This window comes from Podarcis liolepis, assembly GCF_965112155.1.
Source record: "Podarcis liolepis genome assembly, chromosome: Z".
NCBI classification, from domain to species: Eukaryota; Metazoa; Chordata; class Lepidosauria; order Squamata; family Lacertidae; genus Podarcis; species Podarcis liolepis.
Genome location: NC_139570.1, coordinates 49,724,069 through 49,737,268, shown reverse-complemented (window position 1 = coordinate 49,737,268; position 13,200 = coordinate 49,724,069). Strand labels below are relative to the sequence as shown.

Below are 13,200 nucleotides of genomic sequence, written 5' to 3'. Positions count from 1 at the left end.
AGTACTGTGTCCTGCAGGCCAAACAGCGCTGGAGAACATTTTAACCAATGTTCTTTTAGTCAATAACTAAATGGAAAACATGTGCCTGCCCCCCCCAAGGCTTCCAGACACAGCAAGCCGTGCATCCAAAAGTGTGTTTCCCAGGGCTAAGGAAAGTGGGAACTTTTAGCACAGGTCTCAAAGGTGCTGCCCATGCCAAGAGCCTGAGGTCATTTTAGGCTTAGGCACACAGACACGCGCTCTCTCTCTCTCTCTCTCACACACACACACAGCCCATGGCCCCATCCAGCAGGGCTTCCTATGTGAAACAAGGAGGGAGCTTCCGTGCAAGCGAGGTGCTGTGGGTCAGTGCAAGGGGGCTTTTGATGGATGTGTTTACTGTGAGTGATGTTCTTCCCAGATCAGCACACAGCTTTGATGCTGGAGAGGGTGGGTTCCAGGAACCAAGAACGCCAAAGCTCAACAGCAGAGCACCTGCTTTGTGTGCAGAAAGCACTGGGCTCATTCCCTACACGTAAAGCACAGGAAGGTGCTCTTGTCTGAAACGCTGGAGTGCTGCTGCTCTGAGTGTAGAAGGCCACTTCCTAACGCCCCAACCTTTTCTTAACTTTCTTACTGCCCCAGCAGAGACAAATTGACCAGATGACATTTCCATTAAAAGTGAAAGACAACAAGAAAATAGTAATACAATTTTACTAGTTTATATATCAATTCAAAGATCTATACTCTGCAAACTACTCTTCTACTACAATGTCCACACATCTATTAATGATGGAGTTACAGTTATTTTTTGGTATTATTAAAACAATACGAGATATTCATGTACACAGTTTTAAGGGGAAGAGAAATTATGAACTCCTGGGCACCGCAAGGTCTTTTTGCCTCTGGTAGTCTCAGGCTGCATTAGCTAGCATTAGTCTGGTCAACAACAAAAAAAATGATAACGTAGAAATACAAATTATCTTTATATACAAACCAGTGCCTCTTATTGTAACCAGCTTATACTCAAAACACGCTGCACACAAGAAAAGTTTATCCGCTGATACAATAGCTATTTCATTTCAGCGTAGCACAAACCAGTATAAATTAAAAAAGAAGAAATTACAAAGGTGCAAAACCTCCATTCTACAGCTTTTCTGGTGAGACGTCTCGGGGTAGTCTAAGCGCTCAGAAATCCAAGCAGACCTAGGACCTACCGGTGTAGTTACAGGAAGCGTGGAGGGAAAGGGAAGGGATGGTGGCAGCGGGAATGGTGCACACGAACAAGGAAAACCCAGCCAGCCATTGGAGCCACGAAACACCTTGCCTGGGAGAGGCCCAGGCAAAGATGGCGAAACATTACACACAGCAACAGCGCAGCCAGTGCAGTGATCCCTCCTTCCCTCCCCACCCCTTTATTTTGTGTTGTCCTCTTCCCATCCATGTGCAAAACCATAAAGGATAAAGGATAAAAGCTCCCGCAGAGGCAGAGCAGCTCTCCAGAAAGTGCAAGGGAGGCTGGTTAAACAGACAGACAGTCTTAATGCTTGTTAAGTTAAAAGGATGAAGCTTCTGGTTCACAAATGGGCTGGATCCAAACTAAGCTAAGTAGCATCTGAAGATTCCACCCAAGTCAATGAGACAAAGTTAGGCGCGAGTTAAAAGCCTCGCAGACTTCATTAGGGCCCAAGTTTAGCTTAACTCAGTCCAGAGGTCCTGCCCACTGAAATGATACAGGTATGTGTTATATATGGCTCTGGAAGATGAACCGCATGTGGAACGGACCACGGTAGAAGTTAAATAGCTCGGAGACGAGGAGGACTCCAATAGCGACAGGTACTTTGAAAAGACAATGATGACACTCCCCCTCCTCCAACCCACTTGCATAGAATTGATTAGTGACACAATAACTAAATGGTGGACAAAGGAAGAGACACAGGGAGGTGTGTTCACACACTTGAGGGGGGGCGGGGCGAACCTGCTCCAAAAGGTAACCATGCAAATGCTTCTTCCCCCACTAAGGCGGGGGGGGGGGTATGGTCTCTGGCACTGGAGTAACTTGTTGGAAATAGTATTTTTTCCCTTTTGTTCTTTTAAAGAGTTATAACTGTAAAAAAAAAGTTCTTGTATCTGTAAACTTAGTAAGTCTGGGGTTTTGGTAAATTCTCGTACCTGGGCCTGCGAAATGCCTCCAGCCAGACTGTAGAATGGAGTGTTTTTGTGTATGTGTGTCCCCCTCCCTGCCCCTCTGAAAAGAGCTTCCAGTCTACAGCTACACCCCCTGGTTAAATAATCAGTAGTATGAAGATCCTGCGCTGAGCCTCGCAACGGTAGCCTCGCAGAGAGCTTGGGCCACTGACCTGCGGAAAGCCCCAACATGCGCTGTGTGTTTCTAGAGTCTATGTACATTCTGGTCCTCTCTCTCCCACATGGCAGCAGCACCGGCAACTGGCCGAGGCAGCAACGGAAGGCAGAAGGTGTCCCAAGGGGGAACGTGGGCCGCGGGAGGAGGCCGCCCCTTCAGCACGTCTCTTTCCCTTGAACGCCTGTCACTGTCTTTATGGAGCTCAGTGTTCGGTTGAACCAGGTCTTCCGGGAGGCCTGCACCTCATTCAGCGCCTGCCCCAAGTCGTGCTCCAGATCCTGAAAGGCAACAGGAAAGGAGAGTCACAGAACTCCCAATTTCTGTGCACACAACCACCCCCACTCCCTCCCCAACCCCACTTGAACAAACCTAAGCAGGGGGTACAAAATTCACACCAGCTCTACGTCGTCTTGTTTCCAGAAACCATTTTTCAGAGAAGAACTCAGGAGTTTCCAGCTTAAGAATGGGGATTTCATTTTGGACACAGCCACTCACCCTTGCAGGAAGGCAGGGGCACTGGCTTGGTGCACCGCCCCATTCCCACTGCCCCCAATGTGACCTACCTGGATTTTACACTCTGCCTCCACCAGCTGCAGCTTGGTCTGGGCGAGCTCCAGCTCCATCTCCCGCAGCTGGTTCTTCAGCGCCTCCTTCTCCTCATCTGTGTCCTCCTCAGAGCCCTCCCGGGCAACGCTGGCCACCTTCACCCGCCCCTCCTTGTTGAAGAACTCCCGGCAGCGCTCACAGTCATCAACCTTTTGCTGAAGCCAAGGAGATCAGGCCGTGAGCTTCCCCACCCACAGGAGCAGGGTTCCCACTGCAGCCTGTGTGCCAACCTGCCCCTGGCATGCCCATAATTTGCCCCCCAAAGCTAGCGGCAGGAGCCTGGGTCCAAAGCAGCAGTTTTGCCCAGAGGCAACCTTTAGTAGCCAACAGATGCTATGGACACCAAACCGATGCAGCTTTAAACTTAACGATCACGGGACTTTCTAACTTTTCTGCTTCTGGAATGACTCAGTTGGGAAGGGGTAAATTTCTGCCTGTTGGAGAGGAAAGCCACTCCAGCTGCCAGTGCAGTTTCCCCAGTGCAAGAACTATTCCATCACACACACAAACACACCTTGACTCCCATATGGCTGGTATGGTTGTGGGGGTTAGAGTGTCAGGCTAGACCCTAGTCTAAATCACCGTGTACCCATGAAGCTAACTGAGGTTACCATGGGTTAGCAGTCACTGCCTCTCAGCTGAAACTACCTCAAAGGGATGTTGTGAGGATAAAAGTTCAGGGTGTGGGAGAGAGAAGAACCATGTGTGCTGCCTTGAGCTCGCGGGAGGAAAGGCAGGCTGCAATTGTAATATGTAATTCAAGGTCCAAATTGCTCACACATTCAAAGAGGGGTAGGCATCCGGAGCAGAAGGTCCCCAGGGAGATGAGAGGCTTCAGAGTCACCCTTTTCATATCAGGATGAGCACCACTGAAAAGCAACAGGGGTGACCTCCAACACATTATTACGCTTTTAAGGAGGAATCCCAGAAATGGCCCAATCCTAAAATGGCGCAGGGGTTGTTTCAAGAGGATGCCAAAAGAGCCTGTAGCAGCATGGATCAGGCCAAGGACCCCATCTGGCTCAGCAACCAGATGCCCAAATGCGAAGTCTGAAGGCAGGACCTGAGCACCACAGCCCTCAGCTCACATGTCCTCCAAGGGATTCAAGCTGCCTTCAGCCTAGTGCTAAACCCAACCAGTGCTTTGCCCTCCTTACCCGAATCTTCTCAATCTCAGCTTTATTTGCTGTCTGCTGCTTCTCCAGTCTCTCGCTCAGTTGGGAACAGATCTACCAAAACAGACAGAGAACTTCAGCTGAGCCCATTCAAGTCCTTGGTCCTGGCTTCCCAAATGGCCGGCTAAAGGCCTTGAGAAAGCCATGGTTAGGACTTGTCCAAAAGACAGATATGAAGCGATATGCACAGCCATTGCAGAGAGAGATTCCATTTACCCATTGTGGCCTCTCCTCTTCTGCTCATGTGCAAGGATATCCCAGCCCCCTGGTCTAGATGGAATACAACTCCCATCAGCCTCAGCTGAAGTCCATCACCCCCTGGAGGGCATCAGGGTGGAGCAGCCTTCATGAGGCCTTCTTGAGAGTTGCATCCATCTGCAGCAAGACAGAAGGCTTCCCCTTGCAGCCAGCAACCTGGAAGACCCCTGCATTCACCTGCTTGTAGTCCCCAATGATGGAACTGTTCTTCTTGATCTCGGACTCCGCCTTGTCCAGTTCCCGGCGACACATCTCCTTCAGCTGCAAAAGGAAGACCAGGAGGGATCAGGGCTGTGCAAAAAAGCAAACAGCTCTCATTCTGCTTACAAGCAAAGATGCATAGTAACTTTTCACATCTGAGTTGTATGTACCTTCCCCACCCACCCCCAAGCCTGAAGGTCTTCCACATGGGCCCTCCTTCTGAATATGCTTGGGGAGGGGATGGCAGCACCAAGGGACAGGCCTTTTTGGTGGTGGTGCCCTGAAAAACTGCCTACTCTAGATGTCTTTTTGGCACAAGACCTTCCTCTCCCCCCAGGTATCTGGAATCCAGCTGGGTTTGGCAAGGGCAGAACCACAGAAAAGCCACCCAGAGAGGCTGCCGGACTTTAGTACCGGCGGTTCTGCCCTTGCCGTGCCTGCTCTCCCTCCCACTGGCGGAGTGGAGGGAGAGCAGCCTAACCATCCCCACCTCCTTGCCCCATGGCCCAAACCTGAGCCGACTCCTCCTCCAGCCGCCTCTTTTCATCTTCAGCATCTATCAGCTTTTGCTTGGTCATCAGCAGCTCCTTGTTCAAGGCATCCGCCTTCTCCTCTGCCTGTGGGAAAGCCAAACATGGGAGAGCCAAGATGTCACAGAGTCCATCTCCGGTCATGTTTTATTTATTTTTATTTAAAAAAAAACAAAAAACATTCCTAGCAGAAAGCAGCAATTCTGCAAATAGCAAATAAAAAGTTGTGGAGAAGTGGGTGTATACATGGGCAGGCACTTGAGATTTGAGGCTGGGTCTTCCACATTAAATTTAGAATAAAGCCTTGGTAATATCTGAGACCATTCAGAAAGCAGCAAACCCACTCCATATACAAAAGGGGGAGAGAGGCCGAGGTGGGGGGCATGTAAGCTGACACCCCACGATACTGAAACAAGGGTTTGCGCTGAAGGCACTGCCTTTTCAACCGGGAATCCAGACAAAAGGAGAAGCAGAAAGCTTGCTTGCTTTACAAGCACAGCGAGTGTCATTTCCAACATCTGCCTCTCCTGCTATTTTCCAGGATGAGGACCTCCCAGGGACAGGGTGGTGACATTGAGAAGGGATCCATTGTGCACATCCACCCCTCCAGTGTTTTCACCTGACAGGTAACCTACATTTGTTTCCTCCTCCCACACAATGTTCTGGGATTATGTGAATACAGAGAGGTTCAGAGGTCTTTTAAAACCAGTAAGTGCCAGAAGAAACAGGCTGGCTAGGAGGAGCTGCACAGAACAAATCTTCCCAGTTTCTTCCTGAGTCAACTGCTCTCTGAGAAGATGGCAGACTTATCCACCATCACTGTTTTGGGAACATTCCTGCCTTGTCCTAACATGAGAACCTGGCTAAACCAAGTCGACTGGTGCCATTTTACATGACCCAATAGAGAGTGCATGGCTATTTGTGATAAGGCACAGGAAAGGCTGGGCAGGATCCAAAGACCTGCTGCCAAACTGGTAGAAAGTAAAAAGAAAAGAAGGAAGCCTGGATAGTTGCAAAAAAGGAAATGCTTTGCCTCATCAGAGCAAGCTTCCCCAACCAGGGGCCCAGAAGTCTTCAGCTGCTACGATTCATGGCCGTATTGCCTATGCCAACGCAGCATGGTCAGAATCTCCTTGTCATTTCAATCTGCTAGTTCGGGTCCCACCTCCAGAGCAGGAGAAAACAAGCCTCCTCCATCTTCCATGGGACCTCTGTTATCCTGTCACTTTTACCTTTACCTATCACATCTCTGTCTTCTACAGGCTAAACGTACCCAGCTCCCGCAACTGTTTTGTCACACAGCAACCCTCCCCAGGACACTCAGGCGCAAGTGACTAGGGATAAAGCCAGTTTATGTTGGTCATGGGGCTCTGCTCTCAAGTCAACTGGGCTGAGAAGGTTGGAGGCAGGGAATGGATTCTCAAAGGGCAAAACCCAGGAAGCTGCCTTAAGCCAAATCCCTATTTGGGGGACACCAGGAGTTGAACCCAGGACCTTCTGCATGGAAAGCAGATGCTCTGTCGCTGGGCTACAGCCCTTCACAAAAGACGGGCTCTGTCCTCAGGGGCACCGAGAGAATGGCGGCCAAACAGACCGAAGGGCAGCGAATGGCCAGGTAAGGCCTCTGGCTCTTACATTGTCCAAGTCCTTCCTCAGGGCGATCTTGCTTGTCACCAGCTCGTGGGCCAGGTCATCATTCTCCTGCTCCAGCCTCATGTTCGCTTCCTGCAGGCGCCGGTTGTCTCGCTGGATAGAGGCAAAAAAGAGTAAAAAGATAGCAAGTTCCTGAATCAATGACTCATTAAGTGACCCCACCTCAGAAGACACTGGATTAAGTTCCTAGAAGGCTACCAATGCTTCACCCAAGGGATGAGTGTCCCTGCTCCACAAGAGGCTTCCTTATTTTCAAGGCAGTAGCCTCTAGGTGCCCCCAAACAACTGCCCCCAGAGTGGTCACCCCAGAGGGTATCCTCCACCCTAAACCCTGCAATTAAACATTCATTGTAGCTGCCTGGAACTTGGCACTGCAAATAGGGGGCTAAGGAGCTTCCTTATGTCTTTTTTATGGAGGCCACCAACAGCTTGCCCACCAACAAAGACATGGGGTGTGTAAGCAGGCAGGAGACTGACTTTTGCAGACTGAATTACAAGGCTGGAATCAAATGCTGCATATAGCCAGCAGGGGCAGGACTTTTTCAGTGGTAGTGCCCCTGGTTATGGATTTGCCTTCTCAGAAAGGATTGCCTGAGACCATCCCTGCTCTGTGGTCCCTACACGATACAACAGTGAGACACGTGTGGTTATCTGGTCTAAGGCTGGCCCCCAACATGACAGAATAACATAAATTACCTCAAATCTTTCTATGGGGTCTTCCTGCTGAGCCTGCTGCTCTCTCATGGCATGGTACTCCCGTTCATATTTCTTCAGCTTCTTTTGGCTAATCTAGGGGTGGGGGAGAGAATCAAGAGCATCTCAGTCAAGACATGTGGGGAAGCTGTGCTTTTGCTTCTTTTAACTCAAGATATCCGCTGGAGCCTTTTTATAAAAACAAAACGGAACTCTGATGATTTATTTGGCTGGGAGTCTCTTGCTTAGGAAGCTTACAGTTAGGCACCCTTCCAATTTACAGAGTTTGTCACTGGACACAGTAGAGAGGATAAATGAATTCTTATCAGTACATGTGTGGAGGAGTTGTGCGTGTCGGGAGAGGGACAGAGGCTGTGACTTCAGAAGGACAGTGCCCCCATCACATAACTCTTAGAGCACCTCAAAGCATCTTCAGCAAATGTCACACACACACACACACACACACACACACACACACACACTGATCCAAGCTCCATGGAGCAGGTCTCCTCTTCCCTCGCCATTGCATCACAAACACAGACATTTCCCCCAGAACAATCTTTCATGTTTTCACCTCAAGCGAGTGCTGGAACATATCATGGTTGGCTTCTCAATAAGGAGGGGGCTTCAAGCTGGGAGTGGGGCTCAGGTAGCATTTATTAACCTGTACATTTTAACTTGTGCTAAGTCCATATCTATTGTGGCACGGACTTTCTGGAGACCCCCTCTTTTATGCAACCTGGCAGTTTTTTAACATTCCCTGACACTTAAGAAAACACACTACCCAGTGCCCTGCTTTTCTAACTGCTGAAATGTTATCACACAAATCTAAAGCCTTGGATTTATTTTTTTGACTTGGATTAAGAAGTATATTTGCTCCGCAAAACAAACAGTGTGGTGTAGCAGAGTGTCTAACCAGGGTTCAAACCCCCCTTGGCCATGGCCCTGGGCCAGTCACTGCCTCTCAGCCTAACCTACCTCACAGGAATGTTGTTTTGGGGATTAAATGAGATGGGGAGGAGCCACATATGCCACCTTGAGCTTCGTGGAGAAAAGGTGGGAAGTAAATGCAGGAAGGGAAAGGGAAAAGTGAAGCAAACACACTCCAACCTCTTATCCCTGTGAGTGGGCAAGCCAGCTAGCAAACCTGGGGCTCCCACCTGTCCCCCATCCCAATGAAGTAAGTTTATTTTGAGGCTGGCTGAAAGGCCAATCAGCTCACCCTACAAAAAGGCAATTATCACTGTGAGAGATGAACGGAAAGGACAACAACAGGCAAGACTGTCAATCAGAAGGGGATGGGGAGCACGATTTGCAAAAAGATCAGCCTCCAGACCAGCCTGGGGCTCTCCTCTAGATGTTCTGGACTACAGCTGCCATCAGCCCCAGTCTAGAACATCTGGAGGGCCCAGGCTGGTGCCAGAGGCTGCCCAGGAAGGATACCAACAGTTTTGTTAAGGGATGTTGTTGTTGTTGTTTAGTCGTTTAGTCGTGTCCGACTCTTCGTGACCCCATGGATCAGAGCACGCCAGGCACTCCTATCTTCCACTGCCTCCCGCAGTTTGGTCAGACAAGGGATGTTGGAGCGGCACAAAACCTGTCCTCTTGCTCCCTCTACTGGCACTGATGCAGAAGCTCCACCAAGGCTCCCTCTGGCAGTGCAAGTCTTCCTCCCTCCACTTTACAGCAGCTATTTAACTGTCTGGAAAGTCTCCAGTCACAGCCAGAACAGGAGGCATCGCTGCTGGCAGTGCATGAGGGGCATATTCGCCCTCCCACCCCCACCCCCGAGTATTTCATAGCAAGGCTCCACTTAAATGCAACCCCGCAAGGGCCGGTGGTTCCACTCACATACCTTCATGCTGCAAGCCAACTCCATCAGCCTCTTGGCATTCTCCTCAGAGCGATATCGCTTGGGCAGCTGCACGCGAAAGAACTTCAGAGCACCCTCGAAGTCAGTCAGCAGCAAGTCGTCCCTAGTTGTCTGAGAAAGTGCAGAGAAAAAGGGTTTCTGGAAAATGAAATTGTGTGGCACCCACATCCTGTAACCAAGAAAAGTGGTGGCAAAAGTAGCTTCATTTCTTCCTTAGGGAAGAACTTGGAAATGATATTTAACTCCGCTTTATTGAAAACAAAACACAAAACCCCCACAACACAACACATTTCTGTTTTCCTGTGTGGCTGTCTGCAGCCCAGTGCCAGATCACAACCCCCCCCCCCCTGCTGGCTGGGGCCAGTGAAGTTTGCGGTCCCATGCACCCTGAGGGCAGCACCTTGGTGCAGGCTGCTGTGGGGCAGGAGTCCTTTGTGATGGAAGACAGGATGGAGGGAAGGCTAGTAAGGTTAAGGGACAGGATGTCTGGATTGTCGCAGACAGTTTAAAACTGAAAGTTTTGACAATGGCAGGAAGTTCTGAAGCAAGAACAGCCTCCCTGCTCTCCTTATCCACCCACGCTAGTGGCAAAATGCAGGCACTGAGTGGGAGGAAAGCCTCATTCTGCTAGGTCCTTCCTAGCAAAGTACGGTTCATCCTTCCCCACTCCACCCCACCCCAGGGAAGACAAAGAGAGTCAGACACTCCCGTCCAAGGTGGGCAGGAGGGAAGGTTGCTCACAGTCTGTCCCGACTACCAGTGGGGAGTTATTGGATCCCGGCTCCTTCCTTCCTTCTTTTTAAAAAAATAATGTCTATTTACCCCAGCGCTTTTTTCTACATTGCAAACATGGCCCCATGGGTGGGGAGAGAGCCCCAAGGTGTTCAGCAAGAGCCCCATTGTAAAACTCACTCCACTGGAGCCAGCACCCACTAGTCATTCTCTTGCCAAGTTCTTTCTTTTAGACCCTGCTTTTAAAAACTGTAAGATAATTCTGCAGGACAGCTTAAGGATTTCTACAGTGCAGACATTCACTGCAGGGCTTTCGGCACAAATCGTGTGAAGCGGAACAGAGGGGCTGGATACTCACTTTTAACAACCCAAGGGCAACATTGAATATAACACTGATGCCCTGCAGGGAAAAAAACAAGAAAGAAAAGCAAGTAGTGAGAGACAAAACCAACATTCGGAGCAGTCTCTGCCAAGTCTGTTCTGGACGAGAACTATCAGCCCCAGAACCCATTCTGATTTATAGTCTGTTAAACAGACAGGTCTTTCTCCCTGCTCCAAAGCCTTGATATCCTCTACTAAGCGTCATCTTACTGCAGGGGGTGAGGATGTAAGCTAAATGTACCCAGAAGACTCAACAGCTCATTGCTGCTGTACAGCTTCCTAGAACACAAGCTCCACCAGCAAGTCTGCATATATTTTTCTTGTAATTGTGGGCAGAGAAGAGAGAAAGAAGAGTGCCTAGACATTTACACAACTAGATCATGGGATGCAGCCTCCACCTGAACTGCTTTGATTTCAGGAAAGGGTTCCTATCCTTCATGGTTGAAAACGAAAAGCTGAAAATGGGCAGACAGTTCCTCTGGCAGCTCAGAAGAGACAGGCCAGAGCAGAGCTGATAGCTGCTATTTTCAGCAGGGTGCACCACTCTCCACCCCATCACACACACACACACACACACACACACACACACACACACACACCGAGGAGCACAGACCCCAGCTGGGAAAGGAACAGAACGATCTCTCAGTAAAAGGGGGCACAGCAGAACTGTGCCATTTTCCGAGGGGGAAAGTCCACTGAGAATTAATGAATGTTGCTAATTAGCAAGCGAGTACACAAATTATTAAAACTGCCTCCCAGGAAGCCATTCCCGCCACCACTGCTGCTGCTGCCTGGCTAAAATGTGCTCTGTTCACTGCTCCCTCACAAATGTGATTCAGACATGTTTCGTCAATTTTGCTGCAAGGTTTGGAGGAACCCTCTAAATCTCTCGAACAAGAACACTACACTGCATTGAATTCCACTTTTAAGTTCTCCTTCCAGGTCTGAACCTTCTTTTTTTAAAAAAATAAATTTTATTGATTTTCCATAGTTATACATTTTTATCCAAAATACAACAAATTATCTCTGTTTTGAACTTCCTTCAGCGTCTCTGACAATCATCTGTATTTATAACTTTAGTTACACATTCCCTTCTTTCGTATTGCCGTTATACTTCCCTGCTCCCCCTATTTCATATTAACAATACTTCTCTGGTTTTACAGTGCCTCTTGAAATCCCACTAGCGTTGTGTTCACGCCACATATGTTTTTCAGATAATCTATGAACTATAATCTATGCGGAATTGGATAAATTAACTGGGAAAATCAGATACACCAAAGACCAAAAGTTCATCGAAGACTGGGGAAAGTTCATAGATTATCCAGGTCTGAACCTTCAGCCCCCACGGATGCCCCTTGCACAATCCAGTGTTTCTTTAGGGAAGGGAATCTAGGGGAACCCTCCGAACATGGCCAAATAGTCTAGATCAAGGCCCACCCTTACGATGCCCTCCAGATGCTGCTGCACTGCAACCCCCTTCATTCCTGGCCAAAGGCCTTGCAGGCTGGGCTGACAGGAGCTGGAGTCAAGCACAATCCCTTCTCCTGCTATGGCAGGCTGGTCCCTAAGAAGGTGCCCCAAATGGAACAGCATGAATCGCCAATGACTTTCAAATATTTAAATCAGCGCTATGACCAAACCATGGGCTAGGTGTTGTTTCACTGCTAAGGAACCACAATCTGCAGGCAAGGTTTTCTCTTGGCTTACAGACTGTGGTTTGTTGAGGGTGGAATGAGCAACAGTCCCTGGGTTGGGTGTAGTAGCACAAAGCCAGGGATAGGCCAGCAGGCAGGGGGCAAACAGTCCACAAAGGCATCCTCTCCCGTGTCAGATAGACTGGCATCGTCTGCCCAGGCTGGCAGTGGCTCTCAAGCAAAGATCTCTCCCATCGCTGTAACTGGAGATGCAACTGAGCTGCAATCTCTCCCCGGCTTTATGGATATTCCTAGCACATTATGACAACAATGAACCCAAACAAGAACAGCACGTACTAGAAAGTGGCATGGAAAGACCTTGCCCAAGCAATTGGCCATGGGTCCCACAGGGAAAAGACCTGTGGGTCTCTTCTCCCAAGTAACTAAGACGTCTAACCTAAGCTTGCTGATTTCCTCCTCCCTCACAGTGCATCTTCCTTGTGTGTCGTGTCCTTTTATATTGTAAGCCTGATGGCAGGGAGGGCTCTTTTTTTAATATGAATTGTGAGTTTCCTTGGGACCTCTATATGACTAAAGAGCAAGGTGAAAAACAGCCTCAAACTAAAAAGACTTTTCTACCATCAAGCATGTTTGTCAACAGCATAGCAGTCCTCAGCACTCTTCTTGTTGTGTTGCAGCATTTAGAAATGGAGGTTATTTTAATGCATTAGTTCCTTTTAACCTTTTGTATTTATTTATTTTTACCTCATTTATTTTTACTATATATTTTAATGTAACAATATATTTTGGTTGATGTCGTTTCTTTAAATATTGTATTAGCATGTATATTCTTTTCTGCAGCTGATACAACCATAATGGTAATAGAATCATAGAGATGGAAGGGACCTCTGAGGGTCATCTAGTCCAACCCCCTGCAAGGCAGGAGTCCTGCCCACAGCCATCCCTGGGTGGGCTCGAACCACCAACCTTCCGGTTAACAGCAAGAATGACTGACCCATTGCGCCACCTGAGAACTATAAGCAACAATAAAAGCAAGCTTTTAGCAAGCTCTTCTTGGCACCACATTCTGCCCATAACTTAACCCGGTCATTTATGCCCA

At 48.8% G+C, this 13,200-nt stretch overlaps 1 protein-coding gene across 3 annotated transcripts in view; it reads right to left on the bottom strand.

Moving 5' to 3' along the window:
- Positions 1-677: 677 nt before the first annotated feature.
- Positions 678-13,200, bottom strand: part of RABGAP1 (RAB GTPase activating protein 1) — a 92,737-nt gene continuing 80,214 nt past the window's right edge. For all 3 annotated transcript variants that reach the window (XM_083485798.1, XM_083485799.1, XM_083485800.1), the window contains 9 exons: positions 10,424-10,465; positions 9,316-9,444; positions 7,464-7,556; positions 6,750-6,860; positions 5,097-5,201; positions 4,561-4,644; positions 4,108-4,179; positions 2,908-3,105; positions 678-2,622 (listed from right to left, as the gene is read on the bottom strand). In XM_083485798.1, the coding sequence (XP_083341924.1) occupies positions 2,500-2,622; positions 2,908-3,105; positions 4,108-4,179; positions 4,561-4,644; positions 5,097-5,201; positions 6,750-6,860; positions 7,464-7,556; positions 9,316-9,444; positions 10,424-10,465 (957 nt within the window). In that variant the 3' untranslated portion in view covers positions 678-2,499. The remainder of the gene's footprint in view (positions 2,623-2,907; positions 3,106-4,107; positions 4,180-4,560; positions 4,645-5,096; positions 5,202-6,749; positions 6,861-7,463; positions 7,557-9,315; positions 9,445-10,423; positions 10,466-13,200) is intronic.